The sequence below is a fragment of the Alternaria infectoria genome, assembly GCF_024043175.1.
Source record: "Alternaria infectoria strain BMP 0036 chromosome Unknown scaffold_3, whole genome shotgun sequence".
NCBI classification, from domain to species: domain Eukaryota; kingdom Fungi; phylum Ascomycota; class Dothideomycetes; order Pleosporales; family Pleosporaceae; genus Alternaria; species Alternaria infectoria.
In genome coordinates this window covers 1405647-1425902 of record NW_026250692.1, presented here as the reverse complement: position 1 = coordinate 1425902, position 20256 = coordinate 1405647, and the positions used below count along the sequence as shown (strand labels likewise).

General features: G+C 52.3%; 11 protein-coding genes across 11 annotated transcripts; 5 read left to right on the top strand and 6 right to left on the bottom strand.

The window, feature by feature from the left end:
• Positions 1-417: 417 nt before the first annotated feature.
• Positions 418-2170, top strand: J4E92_002704 (uncharacterized protein; the record flags this gene model as incomplete). The annotated part of the gene is made up of 4 exons (XM_051494106.1): positions 418-468; positions 524-812; positions 867-1873; positions 1922-2170. The coding sequence occupies 4 exons, from the start codon at positions 418-420 to the stop codon at positions 2168-2170; spliced, it is 1596 nt and encodes a 531-aa protein (XP_051355785.1).
• A 1388-nt stretch (positions 2171-3558) lies between these two features.
• Positions 3559-4038, bottom strand: J4E92_002703 (uncharacterized protein; the record flags this gene model as incomplete). The annotated part of the gene is made up of 1 exon (XM_051494105.1): positions 3559-4038. The coding sequence occupies one exon, from the start codon at positions 4036-4038 to the stop codon at positions 3559-3561; it is 480 nt and encodes a 159-aa protein (XP_051355784.1).
• A 414-nt stretch (positions 4039-4452) lies between these two features.
• On the bottom strand, positions 4453-5667 carry J4E92_002702 (uncharacterized protein; the record flags this gene model as incomplete). The annotated part of the gene is made up of 3 exons (XM_051494104.1): positions 4453-5057; positions 5114-5269; positions 5490-5667. The coding sequence occupies 3 exons, from the start codon at positions 5665-5667 to the stop codon at positions 4453-4455; spliced, it is 939 nt and encodes a 312-aa protein (XP_051355783.1).
• A 1745-nt stretch (positions 5668-7412) lies between these two features.
• J4E92_002701 (uncharacterized protein) lies at positions 7413-8222 on the bottom strand (the record flags this gene model as incomplete). Its single annotated transcript, XM_051494103.1, has 1 exon — positions 7413-8222. One exon carries the CDS (start codon positions 8220-8222, stop codon positions 7413-7415), a length of 810 nt encoding a protein of 269 aa, XP_051355782.1.
• A 1933-nt stretch (positions 8223-10155) lies between these two features.
• J4E92_002700 (uncharacterized protein) lies at positions 10156-11633 on the top strand (the record flags this gene model as incomplete). The annotated part of the gene is made up of 3 exons (XM_051494102.1): positions 10156-10344; positions 10401-11346; positions 11398-11633. The coding sequence occupies 3 exons, from the start codon at positions 10156-10158 to the stop codon at positions 11631-11633; spliced, it is 1371 nt and encodes a 456-aa protein (XP_051355781.1).
• A 179-nt stretch (positions 11634-11812) lies between these two features.
• J4E92_002699 (uncharacterized protein) lies at positions 11813-12442 on the bottom strand (the record flags this gene model as incomplete). The annotated part of the gene is made up of 1 exon (XM_051494101.1): positions 11813-12442. The coding sequence occupies one exon, from the start codon at positions 12440-12442 to the stop codon at positions 11813-11815; it is 630 nt and encodes a 209-aa protein (XP_051355780.1).
• A 249-nt stretch (positions 12443-12691) lies between these two features.
• J4E92_002698 (uncharacterized protein) lies at positions 12692-13154 on the top strand (the record flags this gene model as incomplete). Its single annotated transcript, XM_051494100.1, has 2 exons — positions 12692-12780; positions 12833-13154. The coding sequence occupies 2 exons, from the start codon at positions 12692-12694 to the stop codon at positions 13152-13154; spliced, it is 411 nt and encodes a 136-aa protein (XP_051355779.1).
• A 548-nt stretch (positions 13155-13702) lies between these two features.
• On the bottom strand, positions 13703-14293 carry J4E92_002697 (uncharacterized protein; the record flags this gene model as incomplete). The annotated part of the gene is made up of 1 exon (XM_051494099.1): positions 13703-14293. One exon carries the CDS (start codon positions 14291-14293, stop codon positions 13703-13705), a length of 591 nt encoding a protein of 196 aa, XP_051355778.1.
• Positions 14294-15611: 1318 nt separating this feature from the next.
• J4E92_002696 (uncharacterized protein) lies at positions 15612-16677 on the top strand (the record flags this gene model as incomplete). The annotated part of the gene is made up of 2 exons (XM_051494098.1): positions 15612-16125; positions 16226-16677. The coding sequence occupies 2 exons, from the start codon at positions 15612-15614 to the stop codon at positions 16675-16677; spliced, it is 966 nt and encodes a 321-aa protein (XP_051355777.1).
• Positions 16678-16784: 107 nt separating this feature from the next.
• Positions 16785-17295, bottom strand: J4E92_002695 (uncharacterized protein; the record flags this gene model as incomplete). The annotated part of the gene is made up of 2 exons (XM_051494097.1): positions 16785-17141; positions 17191-17295. 2 exons carry the CDS (start codon positions 17293-17295, stop codon positions 16785-16787), a joined length of 462 nt encoding a protein of 153 aa, XP_051355776.1.
• Positions 17296-18431: 1136 nt separating this feature from the next.
• Positions 18432-20238, top strand: J4E92_002694 (uncharacterized protein; the record flags this gene model as incomplete). The annotated part of the gene is made up of 2 exons (XM_051494096.1): positions 18432-18765; positions 18824-20238. 2 exons carry the CDS (start codon positions 18432-18434, stop codon positions 20236-20238), a joined length of 1749 nt encoding a protein of 582 aa, XP_051355775.1.
• Positions 20239-20256: the final 18 nt, after the last annotated feature.

Below are 20256 nucleotides of genomic sequence, written 5' to 3'. Positions count from 1 at the left end.
GATGGAGTATGCGAGAAGACGCGCTTCGGCGTGGAGACGTGTGGATGTTCCATCGGCTCTCAAGGCGCGCGATTCGCCGTCGGCTACGACCGCGACGGTGACGTTGGGCTGCCGACGCTCGCATCGCCAGCTTCGCGTGTCGGCTGCACTAGGCCCACGAGCTCCCACACCACGCCATCGAACCCACGCGACGAGGGTGCGCCATCTCTGGAGACTCCACTGGGGAAGGTCGTGGTCGGATGTGGCAACCTGCTTCTCCGTCCCGGAATGGCCTGGGTGTTTTGTGGGGAAGCGCGTTTGGTTCAAAAGAACGTGGGAGCCCCAGGTTTGGGATCGGCATCAAGACTACTGCAGAACTTTGCAGCTTCAACACCCGTCCGGTAACTTGAACATTGTTTGTTCTGGTGGATAGTCATTATGGGTGGTTTTGCTCGCGCCCCCGAAGACAGGCCAACGCCTCCGGAAGTTGTAAGTTCTTGTGCTAACCGATGGTGAGATGATAAGGTGCTAATGTAGTCTATAGTACAACTGGAGGGTCTACATGGCCGCGCTCGTCATCTCAATGGGCGTTTTGGCCTATGGTTACGACTCTGCCTTTATCGGCACTACCATTGCCCAGGAGTCCTTCCAACGAGACTTTGGCATCAATGCATCGAACAAGAACGAGATCACCAGCAACATCACCTCCATATATTCGGCTGGAGGACTCGTAGGAGCGCTGCTTATGTACCCATTCCTTGAGCTCCTTGGTCGCCGTGCGACAGTCATTATCTCCGATGCCATCTTCATCGTTGGCGCGATCATGTGCACTGGTAAGCATGCTTCATTAACCTCATCCATGTGCCAGTACTAATAGTGCACTTTAGTCCCCAAGAACCAATTGAGTCTTGTCCTCGCCGGCCGATTCTTCACTGGCATGGGTGTAGGAGGAATAGCCGCTGTGTCGCCCATCTACATCGCCGAGATCTCGCCTCCTGCTATTCGTGGACGCCTCACTGGGTTCTTCGAATCTTTCTACCAAACGGGTGCCGTTATCGGATTCTGGATCAACTACGGCATTGTACACAATATGGACCGATCGAAATCCATCGCTTGGAGAGTGCCGATGGCTGTTCAGCTCATTCCTGCTGGACTGCTAGCTCTCATGATACCGGTTCTGAAGGAGTCTCCTACCTGGCTGCTGAAACGCGGTCGCGAGGCTGAGGCCTTGAAGTCGTGGAGCTACTTCCGTAACCTACCCGAAGACCATCCATACATTGCCCAGGATGTTCAATACGTGCGAAATGAGATTGCAAAAGAGCGCGCCGCACTGCTACATGGTGAGGCGCATGCTAGTTTCCTCACAACGATCAAGGCTGCAGCACGCGAAGGAGCCATGCCAGGAATGCGGAACAGATTCCTCTTGGTATTCCTCATGTTCATGTGGCAAGCTTGGAGTGGTGCCGCGGCAATCAACTACTACTCTCCAACCATCTTTACATCCATCGGATTGTCCGACGTAACTCTCTGGACCGGTATCTACGGAATCATCAAAGCTGGAGGTTCCATCATCTTCTTCACCTGGTTTATCGACATGTTTGGACGCAAGTGGCCTTGGATCATATCTTCCTTGATCTGTGCTTTCTGCCAATACTACCTCGCCGTATACATCGCACTTGGAAAGCCGACAGTGGGCGAGCCCATGTCCGAATCCACAGTCGCTGGTGGCAAAGCTGCAACAGCCATGATCATGATCTTTGGTGCTGCCTGGTCATTCGGTGCGAACGGCCTTCCGTGGATCATCTCTAGCGAAATCTTCCCCGCATCTATGCGCTCTATATCGGGACCATGGGCAGCAGCATCCGTATGGATATGGACTCTGGTAGTCACCAAGGTAAGCACCTATCAGTCGCACGTAATAGATATACTAATCTAGTTTTAGGCCTTGCCGCAAATGTACACCTCGATGGAATGGGGCGTATACGTCTTCTTCGCCACCGCGCTTATTTGCGCTAGTATCTACGCCTTCTTCTTCATCCACGACACCAAAGGACTGCGCATGGATCAGATGGATCAGTTGTTTGGTTTTGAGAAGCGCGAAGAGTTCATTGTGCAGGCAGATGGGAAGAACGCCGATTACGAGAGTGAGCACCACGAGAAGGCGCCTGTGCAGCGGACTGAGGCTGTTTAATTGTAAGAAGTATTCTAGTGATATCCATGTATTCAAAGCGTTGTACGTCTACGGCAGACGTTCAAGTCATTTTCTGTACGTAATGAGTGAAACACAAATTCCTCTCGCGCTCCATCCCCAACACAACTATACAGCCCGGTCTATCGACTTTCAAAGCAGTCTAAGAGATCAGCAATTGTCGTTTCGGTTCGTGCAACGTAAGCAATATACGATGCGCGTCGACTTATATCGTGGGAAGCGCGTGTCACATAGGCTAAATCCTGCCTTACTTTCGAACAGTCTGTCGGGTCGTTGAAACCCAGGCTGAGCCCTGACCTAACCTCTTTTGACAGCGATCCTAGCGGCTCGTTAGATATAGCTCCTATATGTAGGCAAGTGTAATGCCAATTGCAGCATGGTACTACATATTGGGATCTGACCTGACGGCTCCATCAGCCGCAACCGAAGAATTGATGTCGAAGTGCCACGATCACGGCAAGAAAAGGCGGTATTTGGTGTACTAGGCACGAAAAGGATGGTTGAAGAGGAGCATAAGACGTGCAAGTTTCCAGTCTAATGTTTTCCTCTCCGTAGTCTCGACACACCATGCCGTCATTCATCCTCGCATTCCTACTCACTCTCTTCATCACACTCACCGCGGCCGCTCTCCCGCCCAAAGGCGCCGTCTCCCTAACAAGCCTCGACATCGACCTCGATGGAAGTGGCTGCAGACCCGGCGACGCCAGCGTGATGCTCGCCTCCGACAACTCCGCCTTAACCATCATCTTCGACAACTTCGCCGCTTCCGACGGACCAAAAGCAGGGACTGCAAAGACGCGCGCCTTCTGCAGAGTGAATATAGGCATGAACTCGCCGGGGTGGGCGTTCGATGTTAGCTCGGCCGATTTCCGAGGCTATGTGTATATTGAGAAGGGGGTTGAGGCTAGTTTGGTTAGCCGGTGGAAGTGGATTGATGTGAATGGCGTGGATATGAAGGGCAAGGTACGTGGTTTTGGCGACTGAAAGTGTTGTTAGAGGTACTGACCTGAAGAACAGGGCAACATTCATAAAATTGTAACAGGGCCATTCGAGGAAGACTTCCTTTTGCACAAGGACGGTGAGATATCAGATACAGAGGCGTCGATGTGCCAGAAGAAGGATGCGCGGATTCAGATTAGTCTCTCTGCGACGGTGGATTCGGGTACGTCGAACAAAAACGGTTACGTGCAGGGGAGCTCGGTGGATGCTGGGTTCGGCCAGATACTAAATCTGTCGTGGAAGAAATGCTGAGGTAATATGTTTAATTTGGGGTATCAATTTAAGGGCCAAGAGAGAAAGGTGTCCGTCTCCATCATCGCATCACAGCACTTCTTGCTGTTCCGTGAGAAGATCGGACCGACGTAGTTCTACTACGCCTTAGTGTATGCCGGCAAGTCTTCAGACTGTGCCTTGGCAGCAGCCCTCGCCTTCCTCCTCTCCCTGCGGTCCATCTCCCTTGCCACCGCCTTGGCCAGCTTCCTGCGCTCCTCGCGCTCCTTCTGCTTCAGGATATCGCCCTTGCCCTTGCCCGACCAGACCTTCTTGAACTCCTTGCGGAACTTCTGGTTGAAGGTAAGGTACTTGTCGGCCTCCTCTTCCGCCTTGGCCTTGGTGTGCTCCTCCTCGTCGTCGGTGTCGTAGAAGTCGAACTCTTCGTCGGCCTCGTCAGAGACTAAGCGGTTGGTTTCTCCATTGGAGGACTCGAGGCTGACTGCACGCTGGTTGCGCGCTTTATCCCAGGTCTTGGTGCGCGAGTAGGCGACGCAGCCGGTGATGCTGAGGACCGTGAGGAAGGGGAAGGAGAGGAAGAGCAGCATTACGATGCCGAACGCGATGAGGTCTTCGTCCATGTTTGCGGTCTGAGGGTGTATGTGTATGTGTGTCTGTAGGTGTGTGGTTTGAGTGCTGGAGGTGGAGAGTGTGGAGACTGGAGGCATGTCTTAAGGGGAGGGTGGTTTGCCACCCGGAGTGTGGCGCAGCCGGTCCGGAACCGTACGTCACACGCCCGAGTCATGCACAACATGTGATTGTGCGTCTGAACACAGTTTCCCTTCCTCTGGACCTGGAACGCTTTCAACACACAGACATTACAAGGGGGGCAGTATTTGTTTGCTAACCGCAGTAGTCATGAACTCTGGTCGAGCTATCAGTCGCATTGCCACCATCTACTGGCATGCTGCGATGTGATCCCAGGCTCGTGAACCCCAACTTATCTTCTCCCGAGGTCGCGTCAACCCACAGAGCTCAGAAGCGCACTCCCTACTCTATTCCAAATACAGCTTCTCCAGCTCCTTGAGCTCTCCCATCAACCAATCTTCATGCCTCTGCTCATACCTCTCTGCCTTAAGCCTCTTCTTCGTCAGCTTCGTCTCCGCAGCATACTTCTGCATAGCCTTTGTGCCCACGCTCAAGATCTTCATCGAATGTCGCTGGAAGGCTTCTTCTTCCTTGCCTAGTACATCCGCCCATGTCAACCCTTTGCGCTCCATTGCCGCATCGACAGTCTCGTGCCACGCCTTCATTGCACTCGCCGCAACTTCGAATCGCAATCCCTCCGTACCCTTGGTTTGTGACACTTCATCTGCGTACTTCGCAAGTGTACCCAGCGGCTTGATGGCCTGGACCTCGTCGACGAAAATGTTGGTGTGTGGTTGCCAAGGCATGTCGCCTTGAATCATGCCGTACTGCACGCCGGAGATATCGAGCGACGTCTGTTTTCCTGTGGGTCTGTGGGTGACGCGCATGCACCAGTGGATGTACACAGTAGGGTTTGCGTTTTCGAAATCGAAAGGCTCGTCCGTAGCTGTGATGGCCTTTTCTTTGGGCGACTTGAGGCGGACTTTGACTTCGTCGATGTCTACATCGAGGCCTGGTTATTCACTGGTTAACATCCTCCGTCTGATCTAGATGATTCCTGAGTCTTACCTGCGAACAGTTGTTCGATGAGCTTCTTCAGAACGCCAATGTCGTAACACGGCGAAATCACCAGCACCTTGCTCTTGGCCTCAGGATTGCCAACGAAGTACTGCTGAGGAAAGTCTGCAAACCAGCCGTTCTTCCTTCCGAGCTTCTTTGGATCGTCTGTGATGATGGTGAGGCCGTCATAGAATGTTGGAAGGGAGATTTTGGCGCAGAACCGGCTCCATGTAACTTCGCGGTAGGCGTAGAAGATCTGCTATTAAGCTGTTAGCACGAATAGTAAGATGTCTCAGCACCGCGTTGGCAAAGCATAGCAAGGGAGCTACATACTAGTAATAAGTTAGCAAGATATCTTAAGAGCTATTCGTGACGGCTAACTAACCCTGGAGCATGCGGGAGGCGCGATGGATACGGAACCCGGGTGAGGACACCGGGCTCGCTCTCAAAACGGTCAGGTAGTCTCTCAGCATACCGATCAAGCGGTGTCGATGTTCGGCATATCGTTCGTCGATTACCCGCTTGCCTCCGGGCAGCAACAATTGTCGCGGTATTTTAGACATGGTAATTGGTTTCTGTGCGGTTGGTAGTGTTAGCTGAGGTAGTGGTTACGGCGCGACTTTGCCTTGTTGTTGTCTCTGCCTTCACCATGGCGACGGAAATCTCTGACTACAAACAACGAGAAATATGACGACACTACATTATCAGACAGCACAACAAACGAGATACGAGCTCACAACGAGCATTCGAAGGCTTAGTAAGATCAGATCATTTGCATTAGATTTTATGAGGACAGAGACAGATCTGACATCAGTACTATCTTGAGCCCGAACAGTAAGCATTGCGCCGGAAGAGACACTAGATTACCGAACCAGGGCGCCAGATATAAGCCATTGTCATGCCCCACTGAGCAATCTGAATTGCAGCGAATGCCTGACGGTGATGGGACATATGAGAACCAAGGCGCAGGGTACATCAGTCATCTTACCGCAGTAAAGACGTCTCCGAATTACAGGCAATACTTGATGGCGATACACCAGAGTGCTCAAAATCTGCGTCCAGGACGAATCCACCCTCCGGCAGTGTTTTGAACCTCGTATTCTCAGGCCATGGCTGATGTTTATGCCACTCTTTGGTATTCACCGTCAGTTGAGGTCCTCCATGGGGCCTCTTCAGTACACCTTTTCCCGTAGATTGACGCGGGCCTGCATCCATCGCTTGATCAGGTGCATTGCGGGTCTCTTTAGATACGGCGGCTTTTGGCGGCTGGACAGGGCCCTGCGAAGTCTTCTCATTAAACTCTACACGCCGTTCCCTTTTCACACGTTGGTGAGCGCCAAGGCGATGATCAATTCTCAACTGTACAGTGACACCTTCCTTATCCTCTTGGTAATTCTCATTCGAGCCGATGAAGAAGTCTATGCGTTCGTCATCGTACACGGTAGCCTTACCACACGGACAAGAAATAGCAAGTTCGAGACGACCCTTCTTGAACACACCGCGCTGCGTCCTCCCGCACGCGCGGCATAGTCGACAATATGGGACCAATCGACCAGTCGCTGGAGAGGGCTCTTGAAAAGCTACCAGATCTGATGATTGAACTCGTGTAAGGACCGCCGAGCTGGAACAATCCGGGCAGAAGATGTGATCGCACCTTGTGCATTCCAGACGGTTGAACGGAAACGCGCCTTGACGATGTGTTACAAGGTTCTCGTTATCAGCGTGGCCCTTACAACATAGCCACACACCATCTTCCTTGTGTCTTCTCCAGCCGGCTACAGGCTCGTAGGGTTTATCAGGCGACTTCGGGACAATGTCATGGTATATATTGCCTGTCCAACCTTGTTGTTTGCGCACTATCTTGAATGCGCCTCCACCCAACGATGTGGATCGCTCGCGGTTCGTCATATTCTTCCGTCTGTTCCTACTGCTTGATTTTTCTAGACTCTCTTGTGAGGTCCGGATGGGAGTGGCGGACGAAGTTATATAGATCCAGTCGAGCCTTCAATAGACGTTGTTTGCCATGTGTTTCACAGTGTCTAGTGATCTCTTTGGGATGCAGTCATGCATTGGGTCTCCGCTGACTCTGAGGTCTGTGTTGCCGATGTATAAGGGAGCTGTGTATATACGAATATTGGATATGCTGGCCGGCGCGCAGTGTAGAGCTATAGCTTCCGTCTTATCTCTTGCAAACATTAAATATTGAGAAGATGTGAGCGACGGGTATATTAGTAGACGCTGCTCGATAGCAGGATGACTGTGGACGAGAAAACGGATGCACGAATCTAGCATCACGCGCTCCGTCCGCTCAATCTGGAAACCACAAGACATCGACGCGGACATCCCAATCTGGATCTGGCTTCAACATATAAGCTGCAGATCCATCTGCTCGTCGCTTGGGGCGTTTATTACGCTTGGTCTCCGGCTTTGAAGCGTCTCGGGCGTGAGTTGGTCCTCCCTTATCGAGTACTAGACGAAACTTCTCGATCTCGCCAGGAGAGGAAGGGACCCAATCGGCGAGAGGAATCCTTTCACTCTTACACCGTTGGGATGCATCCAGTCTTTGCGTGAGGCGGACATCTACCGTGACAGCATCGGCATCGCTCTGATACGCAGCGTTATCGCCAATGTAGAAGTACATTGGCTCTTCGCTAGAGATCTGGCCGCAGACGCATGGCATTGTTGGAAACTCAATGCGACCTTTGCTGATTTTACCACGATGTGTGAGACCGCATGCTCGACACAGTTGGCAGTATCTGCTCTCTTTTAACCTCCTCTGGCCTTCGAAACGTTCCTCGTAAACCTCCAACTTCAGTGAGGGTACTGGAGTCAAGATCTCGGAGGTACGATCATCGGGACACAGTATGCGTTCGCAATGACATTTAACATACTTGAAGGGATGTGGTCCTGCGAAATGGTATAGTTTCATGTCGTGGCCACAGCTAGGGGCCCAGACACCGTCTGCGGTACGGTCGTATTGGAAGTGGACATCCTTGTTGAGATGTCTACGTGGGCTTCGCTTCGAGAGCTTGAAAGGGTTGACGGCTTTGACGGCCTTTGCGACTCTCTCTAATGAGAGTCTCCGCATGGAAATCGTTGTGAAATGGTTCAATCCCATTGTATCTTGGGCTGTTGTGAAAGCGAGTAAATATTCGGGTTGTTGGTAGGCTGCATGCCCGGCCATGGAAGAAACAATGCAACAAAGAAATAGTTGTGCTGCTGTTACACTCTATCATCACTATGGTCGGCTGCGCATCACTGTAAGTATATAGACGATGGATTTGACATATATAACGAAGTACCGGGAAATGTGATGGATCAGTACTCTCTATAAGTACACAATGAGATATGAGATAGTGACAGTAAGACGACTTACTTGAGACAATATCAGTAGGTAGAGTAAACATCACTTGCATGTCTCTCAACGTATCGCTGTCTTATCCGTATGGCAATGGTTCAGATCGAAGCTCACGAAGGCAGCCATTGACGTGATGGGATTATCGCCTCCTCCAATGATATCCAGCCAGTCGTGAACATCATCCTGGATTTCTGCAACTCAGTCCCGATGATGGCCCATCCTCGTTCGCAATGATCCACCGAAAAGTAAGCCTCGTCGCATCATCAGCTCTTGCATCGATGAGTTTGACAAAGCTCGCATCCGGATCCCTCCTATACGGCTCGTTGTTACCGATATGGTAGCGTGGCCAGTCACCGTATGAAGTGCTCCCGCAAGCCGCACACTTGACACCGTAAAAGTCTAGGGTCGTACCTTCCATCTCGGCGCGATGACTCAGTCCGCAGGTAGTGCAGATGTGGAAATAACGGACTTCGCGATCAAGGCGTGGCCGTGGTGCTTGAATCATGCCGTACGGTAGAGGTGATAGGATCTCGGATGAGTGACACTGAGAACACAGTATCTCGTTGCAGCGACTGCATATCAGATGCTTGAAAGGAAACGCGCCTTTGTAGTGCGTAACGACGTTCTCATGACGACAGTGACAGCATCTCCATATTCCGTCCCCGATCTCTGCATCGCTCCGCAAGGCCCGCAGAGCAGGATACTTGTTCTCCTGTATTATATAATACTCGGTGGGTGCTTCCGCAGGGATCGCGGAGTGGAAATCTTCCTGTACGCTTCCTGGCCTAGAGCTGTCCTTTGAGTGTCGTTCGGCTATCGGCGAGAGTAGATGATGTGCTGTTGTCGTGGTGCCTTTTCTCGAATCGGCCTTTTCGAAGACGCTGGTCAGTGTCGATGTAAAGGCTTTCGACAGTCGCTTGGCGCGGAAGATGCTGCTCTGACGCTTCATACCGAGCTCTGTTCGGAACCGTGATAGTCGCGCGTGGGGTTAGTGTGGGTGCGGGGACGAGACTGAATTTGGTTGCAGTGAAGGTCTAGATGTTCAGTTGCTTGCTTGGGTGCTCGCTCAGAGTGTAACGAAATTACGTTCAGTCACGCCTTGCGCCTTCCTCCCACCGCGCAGCTGCGAAGGCAAGCGCGTTGGGGCTCACCTCGAACGTTCACTTCTGCAGTCTCCCTGACAGTGATGATTGACTGAAGTGATAGATGTAGAATCCATTTCCCTGTTCAGATCCGTTAAGCGAGGGTGGTTCACGCATGTTATTTTGCTCCTGCTGGCGTAAACAGCAAGGCCAGAGCTAAGGTGGCATTATCTTGTAGAGTAACGTGTCGAGCAAACGCGCGCGCGTGAAGGCGTGTCATCTTGGGATGCATCCGTGACTGTCGCCAAGTGATATAGCGTGTCGTCGTGGCACGAGATCATAGAAAGAAAGACTAGAAGGGGTATACATTTGTTCTGGGAGAGGGCGCGCAGAGAAAGATAGGATGAAAGAGAAGAACAATATCTAGCCCTGTGACGTACTGTGGCTGAACCCTGCCTGGCGCTAGCCCTGGAGTGCTGACGCGGAACATTGAACATTGATCTGTCCTCGCGCGTCTGCCTGCAACCAACATTCACCACCACCGCCATGATCCAGGCAATCCTTCAGGTTAATGCGCACACAAATAAAATGAGGCTACCATGACTAACACGATGCAGCGCCTGGGCCGCTGGCTCGACCGGCCGCTCTTTCCATGGAAGCGCCTCGTTGTCGGCTTCTCGCTCGCAGAGTTCGCCCTGGAGAACTGGCTTCTCTTCCGCCAGTACCGTGTCCTCCAACGCACCACCGTCCCCAAGGCTCTTGATAAGGAAATTGAAAGGGAGACCTTCGATAAATCCCAGGTACGCGCACAATTGCAGCAACCCCGCCATGCTTACCAGCGCTGACTTAATGGCAGGAATATGGCCGCGCCAAAGCCAAGTTCAGCTTCTTCTCCGCTCTCTTCAACCAGGTCAAATCCCTCGCCGTCCTCTACTTCAACGTATACCCGCTCGTCTGGGCCGCCGCCGGCACCGTCGTCGCTCGCTATGCGCCCGTCCGCTTCTCTGGTGAAATTCCCCAGTCGCTCTTGTTCATGTACATGTTGGGATGGATCGATCTGATTACCGGCCTCGGCTTCTCCTACTACCACAGCTTCGTGCTGGAGGAGAAGTTTGGCTTCAACAAGATGACGGTCAAGCTCTGGCTCACGGACATGATCAAGGGCCAGGCTCTCGCTATTGCCTTTGGTATTCCCATTGGAAGCGCCTTCTTGGCCATCATCAAGAAGACAGGCCAGGGTTTCTTCTACTACCTGTGGATGTTCATGCTGGTTATCCAGATCACTGGCATGACCATCTACCCGATCCTCATTGTGCCCATGTTCAACAAGCTGGAGCCGCTCAAGCCCGGCAAGCTCAAGGAGTCTGTCGAGGCGCTTGCGTCTAAGCTCAACTTCCCGCTCTCGGAACTACAGGTCATCGACGGCAGCAAGCGCAGCGCCCACAGCAACGCATACTTCACTGGACTACCCTGGATCGGCAAGAAGAAGATTGTCATCTACGACACACTGCTGGAGAAGAGCACGGAGAAGGAAGTTGAGGCTGTCCTGGCACACGAACTGGGACACTGGAAGATGAACCACACTTCGCGACTTCTTTTCATTAGCCAGGCGCATCTATTCTACATGTTCGCCCTGTTCTCCGTCTTCATCGACAACCGCTCGCTCTACGCCGACTTTGGTTTCCACAGGGAGCAGCCGACAATCGTTGGCTTCATGCTCTTCAACGAGATTCTGTCGCCCACGGACTCCATCATCAAGCTCCTCCTCAACATCTGGACTCGCAGCATGGAGTACGAAGCCGGTATGTATCCTGGTCCCAATCCATGTCTCAGCCAATGCTAACAACACCCAGATGCCTTCGCAGTCAAGCTCGGATATGCGCGCGAACTCGGTGCCTCATTGATCAAGCTCCAGATCCAGAACCTGTCAAGCATGGATGCCGACTGGTTCTATTCCAGCTTCCACCACTCCCACCCCATCCTGACGGAGCGCCTCAAGGCTATGAACTGGACTGGCGACAAGAAGGTCTCGGAGGACAAGGCGGCGGACGAGGAGAAGCCTATCAAGGCAGCGGATCGGGAACTCTAGGCGTGGATCTCGATCGGATTTTGTACAATATCGGGTATAAAAGGTCATGGGAACTTGACCGCGCAGGGTCGCAAGTGCGACGAAAAGTTCGTAGAATACAGCCCAAATGCAATGGCCGAGGCGTCCGTCAAAGTCGTTTCCCACCATGTATTCTTTCCAGATCGTGAGATGTGACACCTTTACTCCTTTGACTTGCCCTTCGCGGCCTTTTCCTTCTTCCTCTGCTGGTCTCGTTCTTTCTTCGCCCTCTTCCTCGCGTCCTTGTCTATCGCGCCATCCGCGGGCCCCTGCTCCTCCACTTGCGCATTCGTCCTCTTCCTGTCTTTGCCCTTGGTAGACTGTACCTGAGGCTCTTCACCACCTTCCTGCACAACATTCGTCCGGTCGCCAATCTCTCCAATCTCAATATCTCCCTGTTCGGCCTGATACTCGGCCAGGTCCTGCCATTCTCCCTCGGCAACCGTTGCAAACTGGCTGGACTTCTTGAGGCCGCCTTTGCGACCAGTCTTGACAGTGACGTCCGTGGTTGCGTTTTGTTGGTCGTCTTCCTCGTCTAGCGCTCGTTCTGGTTCTTGGTACTCGCCGCGCATACCCGCTGCTACACGGCGCAAGTGGTGCATGATTGGGTTGCCCATAGCGCCGCCTTGCGCATTGAATGCGACGCCTTCTGGTGTGATAGTCGCATCGGGGTGGAGGTGCGGGTACGTTTCCGAGTTCGAGAGGTACTTTTCGAGGATGGCCGACGCATCGTCGATAGAGATGGGCGCGCTGGAGACGTGGCGGCGGGGAGGAGGTGCTTCGAGCATCATTTTGGCAGTGTTTGGGCGCGAAATAGAGGGTTGGGTGGGTAGTTGCTATCGCGGAAATGGTGGAGTTGTTGGCTAGGATTTTGGGACGACGGCCAACTTTTTGCGCACGGACGACAAGGAATGTGTTAGCTCTGCGGACTTCGCGACGGGCATGCCAGACTGCACGCTCGCATCGACAAATCGGGACCACGCCGCCACGGAGACGATACAACGGGCGAAGAGAGGACAATTGCGGTCGACATACACATCATGAACGCCTTCCGGTGCCTACGGGTCGTCGCGCGCCCTTCAACCAGCGCATCCACACTCCTCCGACCACGCATAGCACCACCACACTCGTACCTACCCTCCCTCCGAGCCCCTTCTCCACCCCTCTAACCCATCCTCCAGGCTATCCACACCCTCGTCCACCCGCCAAATATCGCTCCTCGCCCCCCGACGCCCCATCCTGCCCCGCACAAACGCCCTCCCGCCCGCGGGCACCACCTCTCTGGTCCCCTCAAGCTCCGAGACGCTGGACCTCGCCTCCAAAATCTCGTCACATCCCGGTCTGGGCAGCATGCAGATTCGGTGCGGTCCGCGTGATACGTACAACCCGAGCCATCTGGTGCGCAAGAGGAGACATGGGTTTTTAAGCAGGATTAGGACGAAGAAGGGGCGGAAGATGATTATGCGGAGGTTAAAGAAGGGGAGGTGGAACATCAGTCATTAGAGCAGCAGTAGTGTTTGCCTATTCAACGGGCAAGCATGTGTTGGATTCGGAGGTTTCTGGCTGGGAGATGGGAATAGACAAGGGCGCTTGTGTATATTGAATGTACAGTATGCGTAATGTGCATGTAGAGACATGTACTATATAAGACAGGGAAACATGCATCTTCTGGAGTAGTAAATACTTACACGGGGTCTCTATTTGACTGGTATTCCTCCTGCTCCAGTCTCTTTGGGTACCAGCCCACAAACGTAGGTCCTGTAGCCATTTCCTGAAAACCCTCTCTAGTAGAGACGAAACCCGTATTGCGTTTAGATTCTCCCCACATTGTTGATGGCGTTAGGAAGTGGACTAGAGATCCATCCTAGTGGATACCGCGTTGGAGGGTGTTGTCGGTTCCAGAGACGATGTCTAGAGAGCTGCATGGGAATCTCCTGGTAACCCCGAATGCTTTTTCCATATTGGCGCTGATAGGTGGTACATAAGCCAACGTCCAACCGACAATTTTATGGAGAGCTCTGTGGTATCCGATGACCATAATGGCCATCGCATCACTTTGGCGTCGAGGGCTTTTCCTCTCCAGCCTTGCCCTCCTCTTCCGCCCCCTGCGTGCCGTCCTCCAACGCCTCCACAAGCTTAAGCTCCTCATCGATCTTATCAATTTGCTTCAAAATGAACGCAATCGTAGCATCCCTTGCTTTGTCCACCCTCGTCAGCGCATCCATAGTCATCTTCCCATAATCCTGCATCTTCTGCGGCGTCGGTGGCGCAGGCTCCTCATCCTGCAACTGCGCCTTTTTCTGACTCAACAACTTCCTCAGCGCAAAGATGTTGTAATCCCTTTCCTGTAGGTTCTTAATCAGCTCTTCCCGCTTAGCTTCTTCATCGACTCTTTGCTTCTTGGTAGCCTGCTCTTTCTTGATCTCCGTATCGGCGACTTTCCACTTCCAAATCGCTTCTTTGGCGCTGTTTTCGATATGCGTGAAACGTATGGGACCGATGTTTTGCCCGCCGTACCAGCGCGCAACTACTACAACGCCTTCGGTCTGCGTGTCTCGTAGTACATTGCTGAGTCGTCCTCCGGCCCACTTTTCGCCATCATCATCGTGGCCAAGATCATACAAAGTGCGGGATTCTGGCATCAAAGACTTTTGCCGTGATGGTTTCCTCCATGCTGCGATTTTGTGGGTGGCAGTCCGGAATTCGGGGAGTGTTTGTAAGGCTTTGGCGGATAGGTTAGGAGAGAACGCGGCTTTGAATGTTGATGTCTGCTCTTGTATTGCTGACGAGAGATATATTTCTGTTGTGGGTTTTGGAGATGGTGAGCGCTCCCTTTTCATGGCCATCTCTTTTCATGCGCTTGTTACCCTGGATGTCGTGTGGTCCAAGTTGGAGAAGGGACGGGAGGTTGGTAACGTGCAGGGAAGGCGCATGCGGAAGCGCGACTTTAGCGCGGATGCCAAAGGATGTCGCGAAGCTTGTCAGCGCTGCTTCCACGAAACATCATCTTTGAACATCAAGATTCCATCGATTTTGCGTCCACTAGCAGTTACCTTACAGATTTAATTGTTCTGATCACCACGGCTGAATCTCGTCATTTGTTTACAACGTTCTCTTCCAAGATCATGAACAATTCCTGCGTCGTTTGTGCACGTACTTTTCTTGAAAGATACGATGCGCATCCCTCCTGTCCAGACAAGAAGTCTCATCAAGCAAACACATGAAATTTGTTTCTGAGGACGTATCGGTATTACCCAGGCGATCAAGCAAGAACTTCCGATACGGTCAAGGCTGTCATTTCTCTCACTACGTTTCTTGAACCAATTGTTGCTCGGGTATATAACTCATCACCACCGTTCTCTTCGTATATATAGCTTTGCTCTCTCTTATATTTACATGATCACTTTCCAAAAAGCAACAACTTGGCTGTCTACCTTCCTTACCGACAGCACCGAGGGTACCCGGTGGTGTCTCAAATCTTTCACTTCTCAGTTCTACGAACACGTCACATCAGGCGCACGAGACCACATCTCGGGATATATACCCCACTTACTTGTCATTGGACGGCCTTCCTAAGACTCAAGATTCGCAGCAGGCAACGGGCCGTTACTGCTAGCGCATGCAATCATATATAGGTAGCGATATCTGATCACCAACACTGAGCCTCTACCACCTACTCGCCGCTACAACTTCAGTAGTATTTGGCGCGATCAAAGCGATTCTTCGCGGCGACTCAAGGTAAGTTCGTGCGATTTGTTCGGCGCAGACACCTCGTCCTTCAGTGCGACGCGACTTTGATCTGCTGAGGCGATCCTCTTGCTTCAGCCTTCCAATCTAGACTTGACGCAAAACCTCTTGCTAATCTCTACGGCTCAGATAACTGCCTCAACGCTCCGGCAGCAGTTTGTTCATCAAGCTCAAGCTCTTCAAGTCCACTGTCCATACGGACCAGCTATCACCATGGGCCGATTCGAAACCCTCAACGATGACACCAAGGACCTGGTGAATTGTCTTCTGCCCGCCCTGGCAGCTTCCTTCGGTCTCGCCGACAGCCTGGACATCATCCCCGAGGACATTCGTATGCGCGCCTGGGATTGCGAGCGCCGCGACCATATCAAGGACGAGACCGAGAATGACCCTCGCAACTGGGGTGTACAGTTCCTCAAAGATCTGATGTCTATTTCTCGTCTCACGAATGGAGACCTAGCTCGGTTCCAAGCTGATCTGCGTGCCAAGGTCGCTCTTCATGAGCCCAAGCATCCCTGGGCTCGTCTGGCCGATATCAGAGACATCAAGGATGAGTACGAGCACCCAGAGCGCAAGAACCAGGTCGTCATCCCGGAGTCCTCTGAAGAATCTTCCGATGACTCCTACTTCGAAGAGCTTGTCGAGCCAGATCAACCCAAGGGCGCTAAGAGGCGTCGTGGTAACCACGAGATCTACGAAGCACGCGTTCTAGAGAAGCGCCGCAAACGTAAGTCAACCCCTCTGTCATACCTAAAAGTCGTTCAACAGATACATCAGCGACGACTTTGAAACTTCGAACGTCGAATCATGTTATTGACATTGAGTAGGTGCTCCTAACCGTCTCCGCCGTGCCGAGGATGGTGGCTTCGAGCGTCACGACAAGCGGGCCAAGAAGCGTGAGCGCTCTGTCCGCACCAGTACCACTCCCAGTGGTCGCGGAACCGCTACTCGCCGCTCCAGGACCATCGTCACCGAAGACGATGAAGACTATACTAGCTCTCCCGGTACCCAGTCCCTCCTTACCCACCGGACTCCCGCCTTCTCCGTCTCGCCAGGTCCCCAAGATGCGCGCATGTACCCTGTCGAGACTGTAGATACCGTGGATACATCTGGTCAGCCTCTTGCTGTCCAAAAGATGCAGGCTGAGTTGGAAGTTGCCGAGGCGGAGCTCAAGGCTGCTCGTGTAAGGTGGCAGTACCTCCAGGCCAAGGAGCAGGCTGAGCAGGAAGCTATGTATGGTGGAAACGGTACTCCGGAGATGCCTCACAGGTTCGATTAAGTAGTTCTGGTTGATGTGATTGGAGGATTTCATGCATATTTGCGGTGGCTTCGGCGGCCTTTCTATAGTACAATACATGCGTGAATGGTGGAAGCCAACTTCAGAATTCAAGACTGTTCCGTCTTCTTCTCCCTGACCAGACGTTCTTCTTTCATAGTCAATCGCATTCGAAGTGACCTATCAGTACTATTGCCCGTACCGGGCGGCGCTCGTGGGAGGGGGCCGCAGTCGATGTCGCCGGCAGAAGTTCGCGCCGCAACATGTTCCTGGAGTGTCTTTATAACCTCCTTCTTTTCCTGCTGAAGCGCAAATCGCTCATTTCGCGGTTTCGGCTCCGATTCATAAGTGTCGAGGTGAACGAAATCTTCAGCGCGCATTCGCTTCCGCTCCCAAAGCTTCTTCTCCGCCTTCTTCCCAGAGGCAATCTCCTCCCTCCACTGATTAGCCTCATGCCAATCGGTATACTACATTTATGTTAGATATTATCGCTTTCACTCATGATTGTAGACATACAGCCTCCATCCACTCATCTGCTCCCTTCGCCTTGCTCATTGCCATATCGGCCAGCAGGATACTACGTAGAGCCTGCTGGATGGGTGTTGCGGTGCACTGAGCCATGTTGAGGAATACGTAGGTTTTTGTATTGTGTTTTGATAGGGGGATTGTTATGTTGTAGGCTCCAGAGGTGTCTGTTGTGTGGTGGTTGTAGGGTGGGTGTCGCGTTGTAGGCCGCAAAGATAGTCAAGGCAACGACCATATGAGCCCGCATAAGCCGTTTGCCGCATACAGCAGTGACGGTGAGAGCGCAAATTCTTCATCTTTGGGCTCGCGGTGACGCGTCTTTCCTGTGTAACCTCGCAGTGAAAGTGAAGGTGAGAGCGGATTGAGCTCGCGTTTGTTTGCTTACTCCACCACAATCCCTATCTGCCTGCCCCACTTCTATATCCGCTTTATATGTGTATATATATTGGTTAATTCTACAATACTCCATCAAACCATTCTACCTCAAAACCGGGATGGCGGCTGGAACCAAAAGAGGACACTGTCCAAGCAAAAAAGATATACAACATAGCCAGTCGTGATAAACCCGCCACAAGAAGCAATAACAGGGTTTCAAGATGTTTCCAAAGTATAACGGAGGTGGTCATCTCTTTTTGCCTTAGGGTCGAAACTGTGTTGTGACAACTCTGCGCTCTCTTTTTTGCCCGCTGTTTTGCGCACGGTAAGTGGCGGGAACATAGATATCTTTGCTGTATACATAGAGTCATTCCTCGTAGCTGTGAACGTTAAGAAAGTAATGTAGTAGGCAAAGAGGTCATACCAGCAGCTCTTCAAATCCCAGTCGTGCATAGAGTACCTCCAGCCCTTCCCAAAGTTATCACCCTTAGCAAACCTACACATTAGCTGGAGAATACGCAGGCAGCGCAATCCTCTGTTTTGGCAATACTGTTAGACACATGTAGAGCATCATATGTAGGTCGGCCTTCATACCTGGGCATGCCAGGATATGTAAGCTGACATGCAGTCGACCCCACAATTGTTCCGTCCGACTCAGGTACGCATTTCTAGACTATGCAATGTCATTCCTAGACCTTTCGGCGCGCCTTCTACGCCACTCGCACCTGCCTGTTTTGCCGTTCGATCAAACCCAGTCTGCAGGTGAACCAATTAGGAACTACGCTCCGCTAGCGCGTCTCCGCAGTCCTTCCCCAGATCGCCTGATCATCCCGACACCGAGGCTCTACAAAAACATTATGCACACAGCAGGACCCATTATGAACATGGAACAGCCATCCCAGAAACGAGTATCGAAAGCATGCGACGCGTGCAAGAGGAGGAAAGTACGTTGTAACGGGCAAGCACGGTGTCAACAGTGCGCACATCTCGGCTTGCGGTGCATCTACTCACCCTCCGGCAAGCAAAGGTCTCAGGGCAAGCGAGGCCATATTATCTCCGAGTTCAGAAGCCAAACGTCCAATTTGCCAGCAATATCGCCGCCCATACTGCCTGCTCATTCAGTAGCAGCTAGCTTTCAGACACCGTACAGTCCCATCTCGCCGATACTTGACCGTAATGGAGGCACACCAAGTATGTCACCCTGGCAATCTCTACTCAAATTTGGGGTGCTACTGCTGACTCCGGGCAGCATCTCCTTCGTCATCTTTCTTATCACAGTACCCCAAGGCTTTCTTTCTCGACCTCATCCCGGATTATGTTGCTGGGGTGTATCCTGTTCATCCGGTCATTGCCGAACATGAGCTCCGACAGTACATCGAGGTCATGGACAGCGACCCAGATGTCCGCTCATTCATCTACGCATTCGGAGGCTGTACGCTGAACTTGACCCGGTATGGTGACCGCCGAACAGAAGAAATCGTCCAAACCATCGAAAGCCTCATGGACTACTCGATCGATACCATGAGGCGAACCCACAAGCATTGCCATTTCTCGGTCATGCGAGCCGTGCAGTCAATGTTCATACACAACTGCCTCATGAGTCTGCAAGGTAGCGACAGCGCATTCTACTACATGCGAGACGCCATTACGATCATCCAGCTGCTGCAGATCGACAAGCCGGAGAACGTGGTTCAGCTGTCTCCTCCCGAACGATCCCGAAGACAGCGGCTCTACTGGCAAGCGTACATACACGAGCGATTCATAGCTATCCTGGATTACCGGCGTGCCATTCTCCCTCCACTCTACACATTGCCAGAAGACGACCCTACACTTCCGATACAGGTCCACGAGGGGTTCAATCAGATCATCAAGCTTTTCCGCATGCTTGATACAGAGTTCCTTGATAGCTGGCTTGACACGCAAGGAGGCAGCGTCACCAGCACGTGGGTCGAGGCCAAGTCGCGCGAGCTTGAAGGCGACCCTGAGGCTGACGCACGGGAGTTGGCCATGTTGTCCATGATGCAACGAGCCGATCTGTGCATCACGCGTGAATGGCTGCGCACTCTGGTCTGGCGCTTAGCTATGAGCCAAACTCTCCTGTCATCTCGATCTTCGAAAGATTGCCTGTCGCTCTTATTCCCGGTAAGGCTGTCACAGACATTACGGCAACAATTATCCAGTATGTCGCGCCACGACATCGAAGTACACGGAAGCAGCATCACTCAGAAACTTTTCGAGATCACAGACACGATTGCCGATGTTCTTATCCACGTTCCCGCCGCGACTATCGATGAAACGGCCCTAAGGATTGACGATTTCCTCTTCATCCTAGACTTTGTCCTGCTGATTCCGCACCTTGATCAGACGCGCCGAAGCATACTGCTCGAGAAGCTAGAGCGCCTCCAAACGATGTTCCCTGAGGCACTCAGCAATGCCAGTTCGCCGAACCTACCACACGATGTGAATAGTCCTGGTGGGGTGAACGACCCTTGGTATCAAGTCACGCAATCAAAGACAGCTGCAGGACTAGAGGATATGGCGGACGGATTGGTGCAGGTTCAAGCCCAAGAAATTCCAAGATCAGAGGCGAGAAGTGGACATTTGGCCACATGGAACAATATTTCTCAACGCTTGTCCATGCAGGTCGCTCATGTAGCTCAGTGAAATCTAGCTTCAAGCAAT